The 27,017-nt window shown below is 36.0% G+C and overlaps 1 protein-coding gene across 1 annotated transcript; it reads right to left on the bottom strand.

Moving 5' to 3' along the window:
- Nucleotides 1-402: 402 nt before the first annotated feature.
- PPP1R2 (protein phosphatase 1 regulatory inhibitor subunit 2) lies at nucleotides 403-25,346 on the bottom strand. Its single transcript, XM_079156340.1, has 6 exons — nucleotides 24,929-25,346; nucleotides 14,319-14,426; nucleotides 10,528-10,605; nucleotides 9,794-9,888; nucleotides 4,668-4,832; nucleotides 403-1,909 (listed from the first exon to the last, which is right to left on the bottom strand). The coding sequence occupies exons 1-6, from the start codon at nucleotides 25,048-25,050 to the stop codon at nucleotides 1,863-1,865; spliced, it is 615 nt and encodes a 204-aa protein (XP_079012466.1). The 5' UTR covers nucleotides 25,051-25,346; the 3' UTR covers nucleotides 403-1,862.
- Nucleotides 25,347-27,017: the final 1,671 nt, after the last annotated feature.

Genomic DNA, 27,017 nt, shown 5'->3' with positions numbered 1-27,017 from the left:
GTCTTACTCCTATGAGAATAATTATCTACTCTCTGAAACCAGAAATAAGTTTTAAGTTTCGAGAAAGTTTGTAGACAAAAAAGAACCAGTTGTTAAAAGTCTTAATTTTTCTTCACTGTACAGCAGCTATTTCTATAAATAAAGGAGTATGTGAATACTTTCTAAGAACTCAAAAAGAGAAAACCCAAAAACAAAGGTCTGGATGTATGAACACATGTACACACTTATGTACAGACTAAACACAAAGCAGAGATAAACACTGTTTTGCTTATGAATCAGTGATATTACTAGCTAAAATGATTAGTTAAAATACTGCACTGTAATTCAGAGGTACTTTGATTAGATTCCATTTAAAAAAAAAAAAGACATTCAAAATAAGAAGCACATTCTTCTAACAGCAAAGAATCTTCCCACTTTTTATTAATTTCCACATACTGATATTTCCATAAACTTGCAAGTGGAAGATAAGCTAGCTGTTCAATAAAAGCCATTTCATATATATAATATACAGAAATTATTTTAAAAGTCTGTTCATATAATGGATTCTTTTGGTACTAACAAAAAATTAAGATACAAATAATTGACTAGAAAGGAAACCATCGCTAAACCAAGATACACAGGAACTGCACTTCATTTCAGGAAAAAAATCCAAATAATTCCTACTGTTAGAAGAATAAAGTACATTTGTCATAGTATACATTATCATATTCCCTTAAATCAGGGACTATTTAAAAATTTTTAAATAAAAAATGTTCAGGCTTAATTCTGTCTGTACATTCAGGAACAATTAAATCACTGGTTACATACAATTCTCTCAACATGCAAAAAAGCCTCAACTGTTTTCTAAGGTCTAATTAAGTCAAATGAACTAATAACAGCAATTTAATTATCACACTGTAAATAAGAGAGGTGTAGAAACTGAGCAATTGAATTTTATTTCTTGCCTATAATGCTGCTACTCATGTGATTTTTTTCATTTATCAGAACTAGAAGCACTAATGGCCAAAATGAGAATTTCATTATTGTAGCAACTCTGTGATCCTTAATAACAACAATCCTTACAATCATATGCATATGTGTAGAAAGGAGTAGAAAACAAAAGCAGGAGGTTAAGACAGGTATAGAAAGGGAATACTGATAGCTACAATTATATTTATTGAAAAAAACTGATCCAGTCTGCTCAGTGTACCAAAGCAAACAGAGCAGACATTAGTGCAAGTGTACCTGATAGTTTATTTGTCAAAAAAAGCTAGTTCTGAAGAGAAAATTTTCAATCCTTTCCTTGTAAACACAAAGAAACTCAACAGGAATTTTAAAGATAGTAGGCTGGAATATGCAACAGAAACACTTATAATCCTTCTCAACAGAAAAATCAAGTTGAAGACAATTGTTAAAATATCTTTCAGCCTGAATATATATCAGCCTATATATCTTTTTGTTCCAATCAACTTTTGATAAAAATAAACAAAAAACTCAACAAACTTTTTAGAAGAGGTATCACATCTAGAAGTGATGAAAATAAATTAGTTCCCCTCCCCCCGAAGACGTTGTTTAACCTCTAAAGCATAAAAAGCTATATAATATCTTATACAAATTAACCAGTGTTCTTACAAAAGTAAAGCAGTTTTGAACTGATGACATTACACTGTATTTGTGGTGAAGTACGAGGCACAAGAATATATGCATTAATTAGGCATTTTCAGTCTAATCAGTCTCTAAGGTTATCATTTAATTCTTGGCAATATATAATAACTGGTATGCATTTTGGTACTTAAGTCATGAATTGTGGAGAACAAGAAGCAGTGTATTATAGTAACAGGGTTTGTATTTGACAAACAACTGCAACGTTGAACAAATCTCTTCTATGAACTTTGTGATTTGTTTTGCTGTTGGTCACTTGTAGTAGATCCTGCAAAGATAAAGGGGAAAAAAAGTCAACATATTGACATAGTGCCAATATTGGAACTATTTGGGCTTATAAGCTTTACACCAATATGGATAATAAACAAACATAAAAACCTGTATGTCTAATTAGACTGATCTGAAGAATCTTTATGCACCCCTAACTATTCTAAAGGGCAAAACAGGAGTATGTATGTATTTGGTGATAGGATAAACAGGTTTCAGACTGAATATATCTGTGTGTAAATTTCAGCAGACAGTTTATGATAATAGAAATACCTAAAGCTATAAAAAGTTTTATATTTCTTATCTTAAAACCAAAAAGTATTATACCTTAGAGCCTGAACACTTTTTTTCTTTATGAAAACAGCAACAAAATAGGTAGGAATGACAGAGAGAGAAAGGGGGTTAAGCAAAAGGGAAGGGAAGAGGAAGGAGACTTCCAATGCTCAAGAAGTAATGGAGTCAGTTGGTACAGTGCTTGCTTTGCAAACACAAGGCCCTGGGTTCAATCCCCAGCACCACAAAAAAAAAAAAAAAAAAAAAAAAAAAAAGTAATGGATTCTATAGAACCCAGAGATTTAAAAACTGGCTTAAAAAAATTTAAGGGCCCCAAAAGAACATTATAATGCTAAGCAGAACATACTCCTCTGTAAGTATTGATCTTCACTGAAGAAAAAAACCAGTCATGGAGCTAATATAAATTTAAAAAATTATACTTACATAGAAAAATACATTCATTAAATATGTAAACTTAATGTCTTATAGGCAGAGATGGACAAAAGGCCAGATATTTTTCAAAAGTTGGGGTTAAAAAAAAAAAAAAATCTCTCTATTCTTTGGCAAAGTGGTTCTGGGTACAAATTTCCAGCAGCAAATGACAGGTATTTTCTAGTGCCTTACCACGGTCACTAAGAGTTGACACTGAGTGAGAGACAATGACGCGTGCCTGTGACACTAGCTACTCAGAACTCTGAGGCAAGAGGATCATAAGTTTAAGGCCAGTCTGGCAACTTGATGAAACTCTCAAAACAAAAAATAAGAACTGGTAATGCAGTGGTAGAGCACTCCAGGTTCAGTTCCGAATATCACACACAAAAAAGCCAGACACTGTGGTGCATGCCTGGGCATCTCAGCTATTCAGGAGGCTGAGGTAGGAGAATTTCGAGTCTGAGGACAGCCTCAGCACAACTTAAGAGAAAGAGCCTATCTCAAAAAAGAAAAAACAACAACAACAAAAACACGCAGATATTAAAAGTTTGAGAAGTTGATGGAAAATTATAAACAGAGAAACATTCACTTGAACACATCAAAAGAAACCTACAGGGCTAGAGATTTAGCTCAATGGTAGAGCACTTGACTAGCATGTACGAGGCCCTGGGTTCAATCCCCTCACCACTGGGAGGAAAAAAACAGAAAAAAGAAAAAAAATAAAGGTAAAATGGGAAACAAAGATCCCAGGGCAATTACAAGTTAGGTAAGCAAAAAGTGGCTAATAAATTTTTAAAAAGAGAGATATGTAACAAATACTCCTTAAGATGACATTTGTTCAAGTTAAACATAAGCTAAACAGACTATAGCATATACAATGGAAATGAAATCCTGCATGAATCATATCCAAAAGGCTAAAGCATAATATGGAATAACAAAAAATATTGTAATCTTGACACTATAATAAGACAGTGAGTCATTGGGCTGTATCATAGAATTACTCATATTTAATACTATGCTCACCAAAACAATATAATAATTGTTTACTTTTTTATAACTTAACTATTTTAGGAACCACAAAAAAAATAATTTACACCACTGAAAAGCAGCAGTTTATGAATACAAAGTAAGTAGTAGGTACTAAAAACCTTCACTGAAGTGTAGAATATGTACCTCTGTTAAACACCACAGATGATCAAATATAGGGCCTGAGGGAGTAGTTCAGTGGTAGAGCACTTACCCAACATGTGCAAGGCTCTAAACACCCAGCTTTCCTCCATAAGGCCCTTCCCCCATGAGTAATGGTGTTGGCCACCTGTGGACTGAGATCTCTGAAACCATGAGTCACAAATAAAATTTTCCTCCTCTAAGGTGTTTTTGTTGGGTATTTTGGTCATTGCAATGCAAAAACTGTCTAAAAAAGCTGTGGTACACAGCTATAATCTCAGCAATCCAGGAGGCTGAGGCAGGAGGATCCCAAATTCAAGGCCAGACTCAGCAATTTAGTGAGATACTGTTTCCAAATTAAAAAAACAAAAAGGACTGGGGATGCAGAGCATGGTAGCACATACCTGTGTAATCCCAGCAATTTGGGAGTATGAGGCAGGTAGATCACAAGTTTGAGACCAACCTCAGAAATTTAGCAAGACCCTACCCTCAAAATTAAAAAACAAAACAAAACAAAACAAAAAAGGGACTGGGGATGTCGCTCTGTGGTAAGTGCCCCTGGGTTCAATCCCCAGTACTGGAGACGGGGGGGTCAGGGTGGGGAGGATTACATATATTTATATTATATAAGATATTCTTGCATAAAGTCAAATAAACCATAAGAAAAAATAGTCATATAATGCAACACATGATCTTAAATCAACTCTAGACATAAAAACTTCCTTGTGTAATTGGTCAGGGGTTTGAAATTTTAGAAACATTGACATAATAATAAAGCCAATCAGCATATTTTTCTTAGGGTTTTCACAAGTGTAAAGCAAAATAAAGTATATTATCTTAGTCACAGAGATTCACAAGCCTCAATGATATTTTTAAAAACATCTAACCTTGATTTGATTCTTCAATATTCATGCTTTCTCCATCTGCAGTCTCTAACATTTCTTCATCTTCATCGTCATGTAGATCTTTTGAAATTAGTTGTCTAGCTAATTTAATATTCAGTCCTTCATTGTAGTGAAGCTTCCTCTTCATTTCAAATTGTCGTTTTTTTTCTAAGATACAGGAAGGGGGAAAAAAAACTTTACAAAGTCCTGATTCAAGAACTTGCCCAACCCCATTTTCCAAGTAAAAGTTTTACTAGACCACAGTCCTGCTCGCTTGTTTTTTTAAATCATGTTTAAGGCTGCTTTTGTGCTAAATGGCAACACTGAATAGTTTAATAGAGACCATAAAACTTACAAAATCTAAAATACTTATCGTGGAAAATACTTTATGGAAAAATTTATCACCTCTGCTTTAAATGGTTCAAGCACATCACAATGAAGATCAGGAATAAGAGCTATTAGAAGTTGTTTATTAAAAAAAAAAAAAGTAAAGATACAGGAAAATTCTCTAGCATGAACTGAAAAGGAGGTGAAAGAGCAAGCTATGATAATATATGTTATATATAGTGTGTGTGTGTGTGTGTGTGTGTATGTATGAAGCCTGTACACATACACAGAGAAAATAACTCACTGCAGCATGCCTGAAGCCCCAGGTTCAATCCTTAGTACCACAGAGAAAACAGAAATTAACCACTAACAACATTTTAAAACTCTACACTTTTCTTTAAAAACATATTTGTAAAAATGAATCCTATATTAAGGCTATATTAAGCCCAGTTTTTAAGTTTGTTTTTTGCTTCTTGTATCAGGATGATTATATAACCTAATTTCCCCAGAGCAGTCTCAGAATATTAGTGTTTTTCAAACTACATTATGCCTTATTAGTAAACTACAATCAACATTTAAAATGATGAAACAAAACAAAATAAATTGAAATGTATCACATAGAGCACAGTAAATTTGTACAAATTTTACTCTTGTAATCGGATGTATTCAGATATAGTAAGTGGGTATTGGTAAATACTTAAAAAAGGCCAAAACATTTTTCATACTCATGAATAGGATGCAAATAACCCATTTTTCCACATTCATATTAAAAGAGAAATTATCATACTTTCTTTTCCTTCTCTCCAGCAGTGGGGATCAAACTCAGGGCAAGGAAAGAAGGGCACCACAATGCTACCTATCTGTGACACTGGGAATTGAATTCAGGGGTGCTTTACCACTGACCTACATCCCCAGTACTTTCCATTTTTTGAGACAGTGTTTTGCTAAGTTGCTGAAGCTGGCCTTGAATTTGGAATCCTTCTGCCTCCACCTCCTGAGTTACTGAGATTATAGTTGCGTGCCAAAATGGAAGGTCATGAGTTGTTTTAATTTGCAGTTTCTTATTTCTAGGACTTGATATTACAGTATTTCCTTTTGTGAATTGTATTTCTATTGTCTAAGAAAATTATTTCTTTTTAAGTCTAAAAAATACTGAACTTGTAAAACATTTTTGGGGGGGAGGCACCAGGGATTGAACCCAGGGGTGCTTAACCACTGAGCCCCAGCCCCAGTCCCAGGCCTTTTTTATATTTTATTTAGAGACAGGGTCTCACTAAATTGCTTTGGGGCTTCCTGCCTCAGCCTCCTGAGCTGCCGGAATGACAGGTGTGCAACACCATGTCTGGCTTGAACTTGGTTTTGCTTGTTACAAATACATTCTAATTTTGGAATAAATATACCATTTAAAAATATGGAAGTATTCATTTCATAGAAAGCTGTTAATATAAATGGTCTCATTCTCCTCTGAATAAATATATATCATATGTAAATACAAATATACATACGTGTGTGTGTGTGTGTGTGTGTGTGTGTGTGTGTATTTTTCAGAACCAGCAATTGAATTCAGGGGTGCTTTACCACTGAGCTACATTCCTAGCGGGTTTTAAATAATTTGAGACAGTGTTTTACTAAGTTGCCCAGGTTGGCTTTGAATTTGCATTCGGCCTGACTCAGCCTCCAGAGTTGCTAGGATTACAGGTGCATGCCCCTGCGCCTGACTTCTTTGAATATTAGTATTTATTTGTAATCTTTGTATGGCAGAGCAACATAATGCAAAGAATAAATGAACATTTGAGTTTCAGAACTAGTTCTAATAATGGTCGACTTATATGAACTCGACAAGTGAATTACGCTTTTTATCCACTTTACTTTTTACATTTTTAAGTTATTAAAAGTTAACATTTACTAAGCACTTACAATATGCCAAGATCAGTACTTAGTGCTTTAAATGTTTTATGTCATTTGTCACCAACAACTCTAAAATAAAAAGAAAAAAAAATTTTTTTTTTTTTTTTGAGATGGAGGGGTCACTATGCTGCCCCGGTTGGTCTTCAATTTATAGACTCAAGTGAGCCTCCTGCCTCAGACTCCAGGATACCTGGCACTACAGGCATGCACCACAACACATTTAACTCTGAAATAAGTATTCTTATGGCTCCCATTTTAGAAATAAGAAACCGAGATTGGGAACCGTGGCACATACCTGGAATCCCAGTAACTCAGGAGGCTGAGGCAAGAGGATAGCAAGGCTAACCTCAGCAACTTATCAAGACCCTGTCTCAAAAAAATTAAAAAGGGCTGGGGATGTAGGGGTTAAGTGCTCCTAGGTTAAGTCCATAGGGCGAGGGGGATGGAGAGGAAGAAAGAAAAAGAAAAAGAAAAAGAAAACAAACAAACAAACAAAAAAAAAAACTGAGGCTCAAGAGAAATTAAGCAAATCAGCCAAATGGCATACCTGGCACTCAAACATAGGTTTGTCAGACTCCAGTCAATAATCTTAATTGCTATGCTATCAATTACAAGATAATCTAAGAATCTCTGTCAATAAGCAATCATTTTTTTCCAGACATGTAATTGTTTAAATCAAAAAAACAGTGCTTGCTTTGATAGTACATATACTAATATTGGGATGATTTAAAAAAAAAAAAAAGAGGAAAAAGAAAAAAGTGGAAAAAATCCCTATATAATTTATTAACTCTATCAGTGGGGTCTGAATTTATGAAATTAGTTGAATGGCTCCCCCTGGAGTCTTGATCATGTAACTACAATTTGAGGAAAAATTATCCCTTAGTTACCAAGATCATCCAAACTGCTAAAATAATATATGTTAAAAATAAATCCCCTGTTCTTAACAGATAATGTTTTTTTGGAGAGTAGTGAGGAACAAAACCTAGAAATAATTTCTATTTAAAGTCCCTTTAAAACAAGTCAGGAAGACATTTAAGAGATATAACAAGAATACGGTATATGTGAAATTTCTCTCTTGAACAAATATTAGGTTCAGACCATCAAAGTTTCATTGAATTGGCTATATTCTGAAATTAGGAAATAACAGCAAATTATACATAAGTAGCTATACATGACTAACATTAACTAAGATTCTAACAACTAACTAGCAAATATTTGGAGTTAGTTCTAAAGTTTCTAAACTTCTTTACAGTACAGCAGGCAGTTCCCACATTATAGTTCCAATTATTTTTGTAAGCATGTGTATGTTTTTTCTTTTCTTTTTGCACCTTTTACCACATCAAAGGTATAGTTTTTCCTTTTTTCTTTTTTGGAGGTGCTGGGGATCAAACTCGGGGATTCATACATTCCAGGCAAGTGCTCTGTTACTGAGCTACATCCCCAGCCCTTAATTTTAAGAAAAAACTGAAGATAAACCATATATAATCATTCCTAGTATCTGAGGGTTTGGTGCCAGGATCCCCTATGGATACCAAAATCTGCATGCTCAAGTCACTTAAATGGCACAGTAGTTGATATAACCTTCCCATATCCTGTACAATTTAAATCATCTCTAGATTACTTAAAATACCTAATACTACATAAATGCATGTAAATAGTTAATATTGTATTGTTTAGGGAATAACAGGAAGAAAAAGTCTGTATGTGTTCAGTACAGATTTTTTTTTTTCCAAATATTTTTTAATCCATGGTTGGTTAAATCCACTGATGTAGAACCTGTAGATAAGAAGGGCCAACTATACAATTTTTTAATTACTGGGAAGATTATACATTCACATGGTTCCCAAATGATAAAAAGTAACAAGGTAAAATATATTCCTTCTCTCCCCACCTCCACAGATACTGTCAGTTGTAAAAGCAGAAATTTTGAGTAGGAAGCAATGGCCTTAACTGTGTAAATACCATATGGGCTACAAGAGCCTCTTCCATCCATTAAAAAGATGGCTCTTTCCATCTCCTTTACATGACACTTCTGCTCTCTTTTTTTAAAAAGGTGGTACTGGGGATTAAACCCAGGGGTGTGCTCTACCACTGAGCTACAACTCCTGCCTTTTTAATATTTTATTTTGAGGCAGGGTCTTGCTCAATTGTCCAGGCTGGCCTCAACCTCCTGAGTCACTGGGATTATAGATGTGCGCCACTGCACCTGGTCCTCTTTTTGTTTTATGGGACCTATATAAAGATATTTACTCTATACCTGACCATCTTGGTACAGCTGATAAAATGTACCACTATCTTAAAACAGAAAAAGAATGAGCAATAAGGAAATGACTATTACAGCTATCTACTTCAAGATCATTCAAACACTCAATGACTGAGAACATTACATTTTTCCCCCTTGTACTGGAGGTTGAACCCAGGGGCACTTTACCACAGAGTTAAATCCTTTCTAAAAAGTTTTAATTCTTTAAAAATTCTGAGATAGGTTCTTGCTAAATTGCTGAGGGTCTTACTGAATTGCTAAGGCTAGCCTCAAATTTGCAATCCTCCTGCCTCAGTCTCCCTAGTCACTGAGATTACAAGCATACACCACCACTCCTGGCAGCATTGTTTTAACACGTATTTACAATGTACCAAGTACTAAAAAGTAGAAAGAAATACTTACAATGATTGCAAAGATAAGAAAAATTACTCCTGAATACTTCAAATGGGGGGGGGGACATTATACAATAAACTCACAAAGATAGTACGTGAATTATAAAAATGCTGCTTTTCATTTTTTTATCCTTCACATCCCAAAAATGAAAACCATTTTCGAATCTTCCAAATAATGGATTTTTATTTTCATAAAAATTATTAGCTTCATGCTGGAAACAGAAAAAGAAATAAATTACCTCGTTCTTCAGGTGTGAGGTCATTATCCTCTTCTCCACTGCTTTCTTGTTCCCGAATTCGATACTTTGGTTCTGAGCCTTCAGCAGCAGATAATCTAGATAACAATTATTTACCAAAAAAAAAAAAAAAAAAAAAAAAAAAAAAAATCAAGACTGTGATATTCTTATATTATTTAAGTGTCTTAATCAACTTTTGAGTCTTATGAAAATATCTGAAGATCATTAATATACTAGCTATAACCTGATGTAGAAAATGAAAAGCAAAAGAGTAAGACTCGATGTAGAAACCAATAAGCAACAGGAACAGTGGGATGGGTAGAAGAAATCAATGAATAGAAAAGGAAGAGAGCTTTTATGATTAGCTTATTTTTCTTTAAAACTCAGGTAACAGAATATTAAAAAAACTTAAAAAGTCAAAGTAAATAGACGCACCTCAATATGTTCAGTTTAGGTGCTCTAATCTTCCTGCCACCTGCATACATTGATTTTAATCAATAAACAAGACTGTGAGAGTTGGTATGAAAAATCTAGACACGAGCTGGGGATGTTGCTCAGTGGCACAACATATGTTTAAGATACATGACCCTGGGTTTAATTCCCCAAACTGCTCCCCTGACCCTCTGAATCCACGAAAACTAGATAAACTTAAGCTTTTATACTTACAGAGTAAAGCAATGTAAAATATAACTTTGTACAATTAAAAACTACATAAGTGAAGGAGCTTTATTACTTACTTCTTAGCTAAGACATCTGGAGTCATGGCTTCAGTGGTTTCTGGATCACTGTATGCATCTTCATCATCACCTATCATACTGGAATGACAAACATGCTGTAATTAGTATGTGAAACTATTTTTCAACTAGAAAAAGAAAAAAACATAACTCTATCAACCTAATTAAAATATCAATATATTTACTACTGTATTATCAAATTTTTGAGACTGAAGCTTAGTATCTTTTCTATGTACATATTTAAAAGTACAACATTGACTGGGGATGTAGCTAAGTGGTAGAGCACTTGCCTAATATGCATGAGGTCCTGGGTTCAATGCCCAAAAATGAAGAAAACAAATGAAGAAAAGAAAAACAAAAACCCAAAAACCAAAAACCCTGAAAGTACAGCACCAATTAAGAAAAGGCTGATTTAAAAAAAAAAAAAAAAAAAAAAAAAAAGGGCAACCATAAAAAAAAATACAAAAACTGAAATCATTTGATAAAAGAAAATTATGACATTTCAATTATTCCATTCAATGGGAAAAAACAAATAATGAAAATAAACTTCTGGGGGGGAAGGGAAAAAAAATAATAGAATGAATCAAACAACATTACTCTATGTAAATTTATGATTACACAAATGGTATGCCTTGACTCCATGTACAGATAGAGAAACAACATGTATCCCATTTGTTTACAATAAAAAAAAAAAAAAGAAAAGAAACTTCTGTCTGGTTTTAGAATATGTGTTTACACATAACCATTAAGACAGAGACAAATGATCTATGCAGACATAAGACAAGGTAAAATAACAAAATTAGATACTAAAAACCTAATTCAGGAAGCTAAAAGCTATTTTAATTTTCTCACTCTATTATCTAGGGAAAAATATTCTTCATGTCCCTGAAAAATTAGGCATTCTTAGGGCTGGAGATGTAGCTTTACTGAGTGCTTGCCTAGCATGTATGAAGCACTGGGTTCGATCCTCAGCACCACAAAAAAATAAATAAATAAAAAGAAAGGCATTGTGAAAAAAATTCTTTAAAAAAATGGCATCCTTAATTCTCAAGCTACTAAATGTATATGAAGCAAAACAACTATATATAAAAAATTGCTGGTTTATACATTCTCTGGTTAAGGAGAGAAGAGGATGCTATAATTTAGATGATTTTTTTTTTCTTTTAACCAAGGGAAGGTGAAATAACCTCATCTACATTATTGGATTTAATTAAGCAGAGTAGGGTAAAATACACATAATTTGTCAATTTATAGACATGGTCTACAAGAAAATTCTAGAAAGTTACAGATAAATTTTGTGTATTGGGTACATATAAAACAATAACTTTGTATACTAAACAGTGTGAGTGAGATTCTTAGGTAGTGTAACATGCTCTTTCTATTAAAAAAAAAAAAAAAAAAAAAAGATACGTTTCTATAAAAAGTATTTTCTGTTAAATAAAATGCTTAAAAAAGCCAAGTGCAGTGGTGCGTATTTGTAATCCCAGTGACTCCAGAGGCTGAAGGCAGAAGGATCACAAGTTTGAATCCAGCCTGGGCAACCTAGTGAGACCATGTCTCAAAGTAAAAAAATAAAAGGGCTAGGGATATAGCTCAGTGGTAAAGTTCCCCTGTGCTCGATCCCCAGCACCAAACATACAAACGACAACGCCAACAAAACCCCCCAACACAAAAACAAAAGAAGAATGAAATTATGGCATTTGCAGGTAAATGGATGGAGTTGGAGAATATCATGCTAAGTGAAGTAAGTGAATCCCAAAAAACCAAAGGCCAAATGTTTTCTCTGATATGTGAATGCTGACCCATAATTGGGGAGTGGGGGGAACAAGGCAAGAATGGAGGAACTCTGAATAGGGCAGATGGGAGGGAAAGAAAGGGAGAGGGGGTATGGGGGTGGGAAAGATGGTGGAATGAGACAGACATTATTACCCTACATAGTACGTGTATAACTGCACGAATGGTGACTCTGCATCGTATAGCTAGAGAAATGAAAAGCTGTGCTCCATTTGTGTACAATGAGTCAAAATGCACTCTGCTATCATATATAGAAAGAGTTACACTACCTAAGAATCTCACTCACACTGTTTAGTAAACCAAAAGTTATTATTGTTTTAGATGCATCTCATACACAACATTCATCTGTAACTTTTATGATATAACCTAGAATTTTCTTGTAGAATGTGTCTATAAATTGACAAATTATGTGTATTTTACCCTACTCTGCTTAATTAGAACAAATAACAACAACAACAAAAACCCAAAAACAAAAACCCCAAAACAAAAACACTTAAAAAGAAATAGAACTCATGAAAGGCATGGTAAAACTGAGCAATGAACTGATAAAAGCTGAGAACATATGTTTGTGCATACACATAGCTTCATTACTGAGGGACCAATCAACCTTTCAGCAACTCTTAGAATAAAGATACAGGTAAGGCAAAACAAAACAAAGTCCAATATCTATCATTCAGATCCATTAAATATGAACAAGCAAAAAATAATGGCTCTGTTTAAAAAAACATGTCCAATCTGAATTATTTTAGGACAATTATCTCCAACTAACACAGGTAAGTGAGGGACAGCTACCACATTTACTGAAAAGAAAGCCCTGATTTTGCATTCTGGTTCAATAAAAGATATTTTAAAGTATATACTTATAATTAGAAGATATGAACTTTTTTCATAAATGTCTTTCTTCAAATTTCATTAGTACTGAGCATCATTATCTGTAACTATTTCATTATTTCTTCCTATCCTTGGCACAATCTCTAATATCTTCAGGTTTATTATTTTTACTGTTTTTGTTAGTATCAGATTATCTCAAATTATCTTCTAAAGTTTTCATACATTGGTTTAAAATACAGTATTTCTTATCTCTATTTTAATGTGACTTACAAATTTGTTGTTTTATTTCAATAACTAATTATTTTAGTTCTAGAAATTTTTATTTTTCAATACAAATTAGGGAATAATCTTTCTTACACACTAAACTTATTTAGAATATCTACCTTCTCAGACTTATTGGTCTATAATTTTTGTTGTCTTATTGGATACTGCCTTATTGGACTGTCATTTTAAAAATTCTGAGACTCAAAACTGCCAAAAATCACAATGTAATTATATGAACTATATTAGGTAAGCTCAAAAGTAAGAATGTGAGCTAAGTACAGTGGCACAGACCTATAATTTCAGTTCCAGATATTCAGGAGGCTAAGACAAGAGGATCCCAAATTCAGGGCCAGCCTCAGCGCCTTAGCAAAACCTGGTCTCAAAAAAGGCAGGAAAAAGGGGTGGCTGGGGATATAGCTCAGTGTAAAATGTCCAGTCTTCTGTATGGGTATGGGAGCAGTGGTGGTGGGGGTAGATAAAAACATGAAAGAGTAGTAATGAAGTAGTAATGACCATCTATCTTTCAGTGTGTTAGGAAAGAGTTACTATCTATGCAGTTATTCTTTTCTGCAAAGAGAGTAAGTCTCTAATTTCTACTTGGGAAGCAAATAAACCCAAATATCAACTTCCTTTCAAGAAAGGTAAAACTCACTAATCTGTAAGCATCACTAGCAACTAACAACCACTAAGGTGCAATGAATACATGTTTACTATTAATGTACAAAATGGCATTCAGAATTTTAAAGAGAGAAGTGTACTATTAATAAAAAATTAAGCAGTTGGGTTATTAACTAGTGCCCTAGTAATAAACATGAAATAAAACAAATTCAAATCAGTTGTTATCTAAAAACTCTGATCAATTTAAGATGGAAAAAGTTTAAGAAGGAATGTCTGTGTAACATTACCTATGGTAAGGAGTGCTTGGTTCATCTATTTTCATTAAACCATAGTCTTTGTCTGCCGGATGATATGTTGCCAAGATGTTCATTTCATCCCACTTCTGGGATTTTTTACTAAAATAAAGAAGAAAAGAACACTTCTTATCCATATATTAAAAAACAAAGTATTCAGAATCTATTTTGGGCATTTAAAACACTCTAATACTATCATATGCTTAGTCTTTATGGCCTGTAGAATAACAAAAATTCACCATTGCTAAATCACATTAGTTACATACCTTTTATTTACTAGTACTAGTAACCAATCAAAAAATACATAACAAAATATTTTCTTGGCATAATTTCTTCAGGGATATCCATTACAAATCAGAACATAAAGAATAAGAACATTAAACTACAGAGAAAACCTCAACAAATTCTAAATCAAAATCTAGCTATTAAGTTAGATTGAGAATAAAATTATAGCTCAGTCTGCCTTTAATCTAGAAAATTAGGGTTTGCTATAAAATGATTTCTTCAGATTTACTTAAGGCAAACAGAAATGCTTTAGGAATACCTGATAATATCAATTCAATAAAGTACTTATACAACTAAGGTGCTCAATTAAATGCCTTTATTATAAATTTTTATACACCCATTAAAAAAGGCCTTATAAGACTATCAGTCAACAGTATTTTGTTACATTATACAGTGTGTAAATTTTGCTATGTAATCAAAAATAAAACTAATTTTTAAAAATCAATGTAAATTTAAACACTAATTCAAATCACTCTGCATTTGGTCCAAATTGGATAGATTTTACTGTACATATTTTTGATTTCCCAAATGCTGAAACACCCTCAAAGAATGATGTCCTTAATATAATATTCCCTTCTTTATGTTCTCAAATGGGTTTAAGGAGTAACTGCAACAATTACACATTCACTTCTAGCAGGTAGTGTGACTTTTTGTTTTCCTGATTTCTACCCTAAAAGATTCAGGGTCCACATTCAGACTAAGAATTTTTTTATTGCAGTAAAAATATGCATAACATACAGTTCACCATTTCAACCATTTTAAAGTGCAAACTTGTGGCATTAAGCATATTAGCACTATTCCATAATCATCACCACGATTCTCCTCCAAAACTTCTTCATCTTCCCTGACTGTAACTCTACACCTAGTAAACACTAACTCCCCATTTCCCTTTCCCCTAGCTCCTCCTTGCAACCACCATTTTACTTCCTGTCATCGTGAATTTGACTCTCTAGGTATTTCATGTAAGTGAAATCACACAGAACTCATCTTTTTGTAACTGGTTTAAGTCACTTAGCATAATGTCTAAAAGGTTCACTGATGTAGCAGAGTCAGAATTTCTTTTTTTTAAAGCTGAATAACATTTGAGTGCAGCCAAACTAAGCACTTTTGATTAAGCTTCAAGTCTTAATTACCCTTCATTTTCTCAACAGGCAAAGGTTGGCCCAGATATTCCACAGGTGATCCAAACTACAACTCCCATTTTTCTCCAAAAAATCAATGTCAGAAATTGCCATGTTTTTTCACCATGAAATGGTCAAAACCTTCAAAGCTTGTAAAAAAAAATTAAGACACATGGGTCATTATTTCATAGCAGAGAAATAGCATTTCAAAAGCTCTGGTATTCATTCAGCATAGAACTCATAGGGATATCCACTCCATTGATCTGAATTTTCAACTAATCGAATTTAAATGTCACAAAGAGTCACTTGATTGAACTTGACTGAGTAAAAGAGATCTTGCTTTAATCATACTGATTTCCACAGATGCCTGGGTTTGTATCCCAGTAATAATTGGTACTGTGGCAGAAGACAAAACAAACTTAACTAGGTGTTACAGTTTGGGTATGAGGCATCTCCCAAAAGCTCACGTGTGAGAAATTACAAGAAGGTTCAGAGGAGAAATGATTGGGTTGTAAGAGTCTTAACCCAATCAATGACTTAATCCCAAGTGGGATTAACTGGTGGGTGTAAGTGGTAGGGCATGGTTGGAGATGGGAATTGGGGTTTGACTTTGAGGTATATATTTGTAACTGGCCAGTGGAGTCTCTCTCCGCTTCTTGACCACCATGTAAGTTGCTTCCTTCTGCCACACTCTTCTGCCATGTTGTTCCTGTCTCACCTGGAGCCCTGAGGAATGGAGCCGGCTGTCTATGGATTGAGACCTCTGAAACTGAGTTCTCAAACTTCCTCCTTTAAAATTGTTCTGTTCAGATTTTTTAGTCAAAGCAACAAAAAGATGACTAAAACATTAGGAGATAGACATTTAAGGTCCTGACTATAGACAGGCTCAGTAAACATTCTCTCTTTGGCTATATTTACTCTACATGAACACTATAATAAGAGGGAGTTTTAGTAACAGTCCTTATGAATTAGAATTGTTAGAATCAACTGAAATGATGTCTATAAAATCAAATTATCAAAGTACCACACAAATATAAGGAGTTTTATGATTTTAAAATAAAATCTTGTGTTAAGAATCCCAGAACAAAGCCAGGTGAGATGGTGCACATCTGTAGTCCTGGTGACTCAGGAGACTGAGACACAAGGATCCAAAGCTCAAGGCCAGGCTCAGCAACTTAGGGAGAATCTGTTTAAATAAATAAAAAGGACTGGGGATGTAGTTCAGTGGTAGAGGGTCCCTGGGTCCAATCCCCAGTAGAGCAAAAAAGAATCCTGGAAAAAAAAAAAAAAAGAATCCTGAAACAAGATCTCACTTAGCACAGTAGAGGAAGGCTTCAGATATGGTATCCTGAAAAGAAGTTTCAACTGCACTTTTACTGAATTCCTTCTGCCTTTGCCCTGACAGACTTAAAACTGAAATGAGTTAGAAGTATTTAAGGCCTTCCACAGAATAAGTACTTTTAAAAGCAATCTGTTTTCTATTTCCAATTCAATCTAGTTTCAGAAATTTAATACTGCTAAATACTTCTATCACCTACAAATTTTTGACTCAGAAAGCAAATGATTTGGTTTGCTATATGCTAAGGAAACTCACAGTGAAAAGAGACACACTAAGATTTAAGGTAAGAGAAATAGTCAAGGGGTCTTCTGATTCATAGGAAAATGGAAAAAAAAAACCTTTTTAAGAATTGTGGTACTGTGAATCAAACTCAGGGCTTCACACATGCTAATAAGCCAGCATTCCACCACTGAGCTACATCCCTGGTGCTTTTTATTTTGAGAGAGGGTCTTGCTAAAATGCCTAGGTTGGCCCCGAACTTGGGACCCTCACACCTCAGCCTCCTGAGTTGCTGGAACTACAGGCCTATGCCACTGCACCTGGCCAACAAGAGTATATTTTGTGAAAGAAACAATCCAATTAATAAGGGAAACTCATGCTGTAACTAAATGTTCCCTCCTAATAAATATTTCCTATTAAAAATACTGTAAACTAGGATATCTCCACTTATATCATGGGCAGAATAGGCAAAACTAGAGTGTGTAGGGGATGTGTATTTAGGTAATTATCACAAAAGTCAGAATAATTATTTCTATTTAGGGGAAGGAGAAGACTGTGATTGAAGTGGCAGGGACATTTCTGAAGTGACATTTCCTTTCTTGACCAGAATGGTAGATACAAAGGTGATTGCTTTTTATTAATTTCTTAAGCTTTAAATTTACACTGAATATACTTTTCTGGATGTGTATTACAAGAAAATATTTTAAAGATAAACATATTAGTGACCTTGTTGGGTGCTTCCTAATAACACAAAACAAGTTATTCCTAAATGATAAATGAATTAAAAATGACAATTTATCATCATTATTTATGATAGAAAAAGAATGAAGATGGACTTTTGGAGTTTAAAGGGTACCTCTAAGGAGGAGAAGGGATACCAACCCCTTATAAATCTGTTTTACAAGATAATGACAGAAGAAAAAGAACTATAGGACACAGCAGAAATTGTCGTTCTTAAAATTAAGGCTAAAATTTAATAAGCAAAATGCAAGCACCCTAAATCATTAATAGTTTTCTTTTTTACTTTTTTTTTTTTTTTCCAGTACTGGGGATTGAATTCAAGGGTGCACCATCACTGAGTACTGGGGATTGAATTCAAGGATGCACCATCACTGAAGACACCCTCAGTCCTTTTTATTGTGTTTAGAGAGAGGGTCTTGCCACATTGCCCAGGCTGGTCTTGATCCCCCTGCCTCAGGTTCATAACCAGCTGGGATTATAAGCATCTGCCAACACACCTGGCTAGTTTTTAACTTTCTTAATGATTGAATAATAAACATTTAAAAACCTAGGTAATAACATAATAAAACACCTTTATTATAATATAATAAAATACCAAATTTAGATATTTAAGTAGAATTCAAGATTTTCCTATTTAAAACAAGGTAAAAATGCACATATCTGCATATATTCTATTCACTGATGATTTTAGGACAATTTGTTAGGATGATGTTTCTGGGTTAAAATTTGTCCAGCTCTTTTGTTTGTTTGTTTTGTGGTGGTACTGGGGATCCAATCTAGGGCCCTGGGAGCACTCTACCACTGAGCTATATACCAGACTGGTAGACTAAAGTGATCCTCCTTCTACAGACTCCTAAGTAGCTGCGACTTACAGGCATGTATCACTGTACCCAGTTTTTAACAGAGTAGACTATTTGTGATGTCTCCAATAGTCACTGAAACATTGCTAGGACTGAGCATTTATGTGTTTGTTTTTCCACTTCAGCAGGAATAAAATAGTATTTAAAGACTGTTTCGTATTTCTTTGTTCATCATTTAATAAGTAATATGACAAATGCTTCTGCTTTCCATGTGAATTGTTTACATCCTTTGCCTATCTACTGGAAATTTTCTTCTGTAAATTTGAGTAAATTCGGTTGATTTACATAAATAACCACATTGTATATAACCCAAAATTTCCCTAGCCTATCATTTATTACTTTCCACTGTAAATGGAAATTAAATTTTTAAATATTCAAAGTCATACTCAATCTGCATTTCCTCAACACAATAAGAGAAAAAGAAATCCTTATAACTGTTCTGATCTAAAAAAGATAATCAATCTTATAAAAACAAGCATTTTAAACAAGGGTATAAAACAAAAAGCTCCAGCCGGGTGTGGTGGTTTATGCCTACAATCCCAGCCACTTGGGAGGCTGAGGCAGGAGGATCTCAAATTCAAGGTCAACCTCAGTAATTTAGTGAAGTACTAAACAACTCTGAGACCCTGTCTCAAAATAAAACATAAAAAAGAGGTTGGGGATGTGGCTTGGGGTCCCCTGGGTTCAATCCCCAGTACCAAAAAAACAAACAACAAAACAACAGGCTAAAAAAAAAATTCTAGGAATTTTTAGGTGGAAAGTTAGTGGGGGGGGGGGAAAAAACCTGTCAGTAGAGACCACTGGGTATGGAAATTAGCACCCCTAAAGTTTTGGTAGAAATAGCATTAGCTGTGGAGAAACAAAACCAAGGAGCAAACCTGAGTTTAATCCCAATACCATCATGGACTGTATGATCTCTTTGGATATCTCTGCAGACAAAAATAGGGGCACCACCACTTACATGGCAGATCTGCTGTGATGATGAAAGTACCTGATGATTTCAGTTTCCTTCTGCCCTTTGGGTGACTGGTTTTCCTACAGCCTAACTCTGGTTTTGAAAAAGTCACCATTTTTTACTTTGTTAGCTAATAAGATGCCTTCTCAAAGATGTACTTGTACTTCCTGTCACTTACTGATAATTTTGAATATGATTGGAGTGAAATGGCAGATTTTGCTTCAAGGTGTTAAACTTCTAATTGCACATTTCAATGGTTCTTTCTTTTAATGAAGATTCAACATAAGTTGACAAAGCACAAAACTTTGAAGCCTGAGACCACTACTGAACAATTAAAGTAAGACACAACAATAAAAGTAACAAGCAAAAAGTAACTTTTGGAAAACAACCTTTATTTTACTCAACAAGGCTTTGGCTATAATATTCCACATCCCTTTAATAGGCAGAAAGACAAGTTAAAGCATGCTTATATCTTACATTATATCAAAGGAAATTCAAGCACAAATTTTTCAAGCTGCATTTACTTGCATTATCTAAGACTACTAGAGAGGTCAGATAAAACAGTAGCAAACTCCAAAAGAGAGAGTGTAAAACAACCTGAAATGTGGGGAAAATTAGATTTCTAAGTTTCTACTACTCTTAACAGAGTAAGAGAGTAACAGTTTAGGATTAGACACTTTAAATTTATTAACTCTTAATACTTAAACTAAGGCACAGATAAAAATAGCTCACCAGAAATCAGGGGTAATAAAATCAGGCAGTATCTGAATCCAGACAATCTGCTTCCAGGTTAAGCATTAAACTATAATACTTCGCACATGACAGGCATTAGTAACATTTAATATCATATTTTCATAATTCAACATAAACATTTTCACACTTTAATATCTCTGAAAAACAATACATCTTAAAATGGATGGCATCTTAGGGCTGGGGCTCAGTGGTAATGTGCCCACCTAGCATGTGAGGCACTGGATTCCATCCTCAGCACCACATAAAAATAAATAAATAAATAAAATAAAGGCACTGTGTCCATCTATAGCTAAAAAATATTTTTAAAAATGGATGGCATCTTATAATCATAACTGGCAATAATTTTTCCTTCATACTGGTATATGTTAGAATCAATGGTGTCTTATTTTCAACAAAATATACACACATAGTAAGTCTGTCAGGTTAGACCTTCACAAGTTGTGTACTACATTTAAGGTATCCTGAAATAAGAACAGGAATTCCGCAATCATAGGAGAGGACAGTGGCGTTTGAACTAGTTGAACAGTGTATACTGTGTTGCAGTGTACCAAGATTTATCTATACCTAATTATATGGATTTATGGATTGTTTGGTTTTAATTAACTCTCAAAAAGTGGTACCAAAAGTACCTGAAGAAATTAATGACTCACTGAAATTAAAAGAACCACTGCCAAGTGTAAAGGCAACTATAAGAAAATAATAGCACTGAGTCACCTAAAAAGCCCACTAATGATGGCTTGGTTAGTTCCAACTAGAACTGGATCAAAAAGTAAAAATATTGGACTGGGGATATAGCTCAGTTGGTAGAGTGCCTGCCTCGCAAGCACAAGGCCCTGGGTTCAATCCCCAGCACCGCAAAAAAAAAAAAAAAAAAAAAAAAAAAAAGGGCAAAAATATTTAAGACTAAGATACGAACCTCAAATTCATGAATCTCACTTTTGTGTATATTGAACCTTGAAAGTTATGTAATATCAGTACATATGTATATGAATTATAAACATATATTTGAAGTGTTTTAATTTTTTCCCTTTAAAAAAATCCCTTGGTAATAAATCTCTATGTAAAATAAGTCTCTCATAACTGGGGGTAGGTGAGAGAACAGAGATGAAATGACTGCATTTAAAAAAATATATATATATGTATTTTTAGTTGTAGGTGGACACAATACCTTTATTTTATTTTTATGTGGTGCTGAGGATTGAACCCAGGGCCCTCATGCGTGCTAGGTGGGTGCTCTACCACTGAGACACAATCCCAGCCTCGAAACAACTGCATTTTACACAATAAAGGCATCAACAGAAAGTAGGGTTCCTCATTATTTGTGCATTCTCTATTTGGGGATTCATTTGCTGAAATTTATTTGTAATCCCAAAACTAGCACTGGAGGTGCTTTAGTGGTTGCTCAAAACACAAGCAGACTAAAAAATATTGAATTGTTCACTGTACACATTCCCAGTTAAAGCCAAAAGGCAATGCTTGGATAACTTCTTTCAGCTTTTGTACTGTGAAAGTATCTTTTTCATGGTCTATTTAGTACCATTTTTTAAAATTTTATTTTAATTTTTTATTTTGCAGTACTGGGAACTGAACCCAGGGGTGCTCTACATTTTCAGCCCTTTCTACTGCGAGATGAGGTGCTAAGTTGACAATGCTGGCCTCAAACTTGAGATCCTCTTGCCTCAGTCTTCCAAGTTGCTAGAATTACAGGTGTCTACCACAGCTAGTACCATGTTTTTTGTATTTTTGTTGCTGAGTGGTTCCCAAGAATAAAATCTGGTTAGCGTTCCTAAGAATAAAGCTGTCATGTGACTTGTTAAACTTCTACCAGGCAAGAGTTAGGGTGCTATTGGCCATGAATTTAATAGTAATGAATCAATGATATGTTAAATAGAAACACACAGAAAACAAGGTTATATATTGATCAGCTGATAAAAAATGTGACCAGAGTCTTTTAGGAATCCAATCCGGCATTTCCTCTGGGAGCAAAGGTTCAGTACTTACTAATTTAGCACCTGTGAGGACTTCATAGAACATAAATACTGCAAGTAATGACAATCAACTTAGATTCCTACCTTATACTCTGATCATTTTCATATAGACCATTACATTACCTTTATGAGCGTCTAAATTTCTAAGTGCACTGTAAATTGCAAGAGCTATTTATTTTCAGTCCTTTTTATTCAAGATGGGAAATGCTGGTATCCTATGAGGGAACATAAACACTACAGAAAGTTTACTTCAAATGTACTCAACTTAATTTTTATTGTTTCTGTTCAAAGCAGCTCTCATAAAGTTACTAATGTAGTTTGTATGAGCTGCAACATAAATAATAATCTGTACTGTATTACTAATATAATTAGTGTCTGTGCTTTACAGTCATATAACACTGATCATGAAAAAGCCCATTTCCTTCTGCCACCTGAAACTAAACATTGTGAACCTCAATGAATTAGGGCTAGTAGTTCCTTTTGAAAACAAGGTTACAACCTTCTCACTAATCAAGTCAGTCACCCATCTTGCAAAAATCCCTTTTAAGTGAGTCTGCCCTGCCATAAGTGACTACAGAAGCAGCGACTGAACCCACTTGAGTCAGTGTAGTATAGTAAAAACCTAGGTATAAATGCCAGTCAATTACAGAGGTTAACCCATAGAGTGGGGTCATGGGTTACAGCTGATCAAACTTAGGTAGAGAAGTTAAGGAAACTGAGTAAAAGAATAAGACACGTTAGCTAGACAAAATGAAGCTCACACTGGAGAAAAGTCAGTGAGAACCATATTCCTGATGCTGAACACTTAAAATTGCATTTGAGTGTTCTGTAGTTATTTTATTTATCTTTTAAATTATCTTGGTCTTCCTGCTATAGTTATGTTCTAAAGAGATTGTTTCCTAATCTCACGACCTCTAACCATGACACCCTCAAATCTCTCATTTAAAGCAGTCTGCTCCAAATACAGGCTGGAAAATAGTGTGTGAGGGAACATAAAATTCAAGCATCCAAAGGAATGAGTGTCTGTGTGATGGGGAGTTGCTAGACGAGGGTAATGTCCCTTCTGATCTTAAAAGGGCACCATTTTAGGGGCTGGGGATATAGCTCAGTTGGTAGAGTGCCTGCCTTGCAAGCACAAGGCCCTCGGTTCAATCCCCAGCAGGGCAAAAAAAAAAAAAAAAAAAAAAGGTACCATTTAAATTACATTCCTAGTTAATACTTTCTTCAAGGTAACACAAATCTCCATAAACATGCCTCCACCAAGTAGTAGTTCCTTTTATGGTCCTAAATTAGATCCTTCATACAGGAATGCCCTAGCTCTAATATTCTAAGATTTCATAAACATCCTTATTTTAGCTTTAAGAGTAACATTTCAAAGATAACTTTCTTAGGCCTTATTTCCAGAATGCAGAGTCCTTACAGTTCCAGTATCCTAAAACATCCAAGCCCCCTCGTACTTCTAACCCAGGAGTATATTTTACACTCTAGATACTACACTGCAACATCTTGTTTTCATTGAGCATTATACCTTAGACATCTTTCTCTGTACACAAACGCCTCTTTTTTTTTTTGAAGGTTAGCATAATGTTCCATTATACACACGTACCATAATTAATATTTCACCAGCTGTTACTAATGGACTTTGGGTTGTTTCCAGTTATGTACTACACACATTCCTTAGAGTGACCATCGCAACTTGCTCTTCTCTGAACTGTTCTGAACTTGGTACATCTGAACAGGAACAAAAACTAGAAAGCACCCAAACTAGTTGCAGATGCAAAAATATTTATCAACAAATAACTTTCCATTAAACACAGATCAAGGACTTGGAAAATTTTGGTCTCTCTTAGTGCAGGCATAACAAACCAGAAACTGAAAGAGTGCGGCACGAAGCTTAATGGGAAAACGGTCTTTTCTTTTGATAAGTCTATTAGCTTGACCCTAGATCTTAAAGGCAAAATACACTTTTCTTACGGAAAAATTTTTGATGCCTCCGAGATCAGGTTAAGAAATAATAAAAGCTTAACAGATGAAGCTTTGAAATTTGAATTTGATTCTCTAATGTTGCCAACTGTAGGAAGTTCAAAGACCATGTTTGTTTAAAAATATTATGTATGCACGCGTACTTAAAAAAATGAATCGAACGATGTCTGTCACAGCTCCAGCCTTCTCTGGAATCACTCCCCCCGGCGCCGGCCGGAGGAGCAAAGCCGGGCGGCGCCGCAGCCGCGCAGCCGCCTCTCTCCCCGACCGCGCTCCGGTCGGGGTCGGTAACGGCGGCGGCGCGGGCACTAGCCCGCCCGGGAAGGAGGGGCTTCCCAGGCCGTCCCTTCCGGCTCTCACCTCAGCTCCTCTTCAACGCTCCGGTGGGGCTGCTCCGCCGAGGACACCACCGAGGAAGTCGCAGACGTCTTGTTCTTCAGGATCCCCTTGATGGGCCGGTGCGAGGCCGTCGAGGCCGCCATTGCCGGTCTTTCCGGGTGTCGGCTCAGGGTCGCTGCTGGCGTGGGGTCCGGGAAGAGAAGGTCGGGCGCTAGCAGAGACCCGCCAGACAGCCGTGGAGCCCGTTCAGGGCTAAGGCGGCCACACCCGCTGTCGCGGAAACGACTACCGGCGTCGCTGTCACGACACAACGACCCCAACGCCACAGTCAACGCCGCGCGGCTGGCGGCCCTCCGCCGCCGTCACTTTACCCACGGACCGCGGAGAGAGGCCGGCCTACTGCCCCAGCCGGGGAGCGACGCCGACGCCGAAGCCAAGCGGGCCCGCCCTCTCGCGATATCTAGGGAGGGGGCGTGGAGGGGGCGTGGCAAGAACAAAGCCGGCTTCCTAGCCCCGCCCTCCCTGCCCTCCCGCTCTGCTGGCCTCACCTTCGCGCGGCGCTGGGAGTTAAGAAGAATCTTAGAAGAGGTTCCCGGCTTGTTTCTGTAGACTTGTACATCTCTCAAGCAGCCTCTCTCCCACTACCTATGAAGTCGTATTGTTATTTATTTTGTAGATCGAAAAACTGAAGCTCAGAGGTGACCTTACTCCCCAAAGACGTTAACTGACTTTCAAAGAAATGTTGTCTCCTCTTCCTATTCAACCCTCTTGAAAGCTTAACTCCCTATTGTAAAATTATTGAATATCAGCTTTGGAATGGTCCTTAGAGACCTACTATGTCATCATAGGATAGTGCCTTTGTGAAATCATAGAATGCCCATGCCGGAATACCCTAACCTCTTTTTACCCCTGGAGAAGCTAGTGGACAGGAAGGGGAAGTGACACTACCTTCACAGCCAATCCATAGCATATGAAGACACGGAGAATGCCGTGTGACAGTGGAGGATAGATGTTGATGGGTCTACAAGTCAAGGAACAGCTGGGCTGATCAGAAGTTAGGGGAGATGTTAACAGGTTCTCCCTGAGAGCCTTTAGAGGAAGCCAGTCCCACCGCACATTGATTTTGAACTTCAAGCCTCTGGAGGAGGCAGTATATTTAAGTAAATAATAATATATATAATATATATATCCAAGCGTTCAATCACAGAGCCACAACTCCAGCCCCACGGCAGTACATTTCTGCTGTTTAAAGCCATCTGATTGTGGTACTTGGTTGTGCCAGCCCTATCCATGACTTTTCTCTCCTACCTCCAGTTCCCAACTTGCTTATCATTGGACTTTTTTCCATTTCCTGTTCCTCTCGGACCTCTTCCACATCCTCATGACAGGCCAGAATCAACAGCTGCCCTGAACCGCCACTTCCAGCAAATCAGCCCTTGGGGACTCAGACTAGTAGGTCTGGAAGGGTCCTTGTCAAGCAATCCCATGAGTTGGCTATCCAGCCTTTCACTCGGACAACTGCAGGCAGGGTCCAGGAGCTTGCCATCCTCCAACACAGTTCATTTTTCCTTAGGACAGCTCAGACTCAGGATGCTCTTCCTTAGATGGATCTGATGGCTGATTTCCAGCAACATCTGTCTGCTGAGGTTGGGATTAGGGGACAGGCTTCTACCCTTCCTTAAGCAGTATTTTCAAGTGCCTTATCTCTGGACTCCAAATCTCATCTCCCCAGTGATTTGAGGACAATTCTCTGTTCCTATCCTTGGGATTAAACTCTGCAGGAATAACTTCAGGTTTTCTGAAAATTTTTCTGTTTTAATTTTCCAACCCCCAAGCCCCTCTCAGCCCAGAGCAGGGCCTCAGTAGGGGAAAGAATGCAGATGGAGATAATGGAGGGGAAGTGGACAGGAAAGAGAGAAGGGAAGCTGCTGTGCTAATCATGGAACTGAATGCATTCCCCAGAAATTTTCCCCAGACAGAAGCTTCCACAGTAACCTTTGGCCTTGGCTCCACCAAGGGGCCAAATGTCCCCTACTGCCTTTTCTGTGTTCCCAAACTAAGACTGTCCAGTGACAGTATCATAGTGCTGTAGAACAGAGACAATAAGAGT

This window comes from Sciurus vulgaris (genome assembly GCF_902686455.1).
Source record: "Sciurus vulgaris genome assembly, chromosome: 10".
In the NCBI taxonomy this organism is placed as follows: domain Eukaryota; kingdom Metazoa; phylum Chordata; class Mammalia; order Rodentia; family Sciuridae; genus Sciurus; species Sciurus vulgaris.
The sequence above is the reverse complement of the archived record's forward strand: the minus strand, read 5'-3'. Positions and strand labels throughout refer to the sequence as shown.

What these genes read in the sequence shown, in the direction of transcription:
- PPP1R2 (XM_079156340.1), bottom strand. Translation starts at nt 25,050, where the DNA reads ATGGCGGCCTCGACGGCCTCGCACCGGCCCATCAAGGGGATCCTGAAG. An exon ending in CCAGATGTCTTAGCTAAGAA is followed by an intron (nt 9,889 to 10,527) that starts GTAAGTAATAAA and finishes ATTGTTATCTAG; the next exon opens with ATTATCTGCTGCTGAAGGCT. An exon ending in TATTGAAGAATCAAATCAAG is followed by an intron (nt 1,910 to 4,667) that starts GTTAGATGTTTT and finishes TTATCTTTGCAG; the next exon opens with GATCTACTACAAGTGACCAA.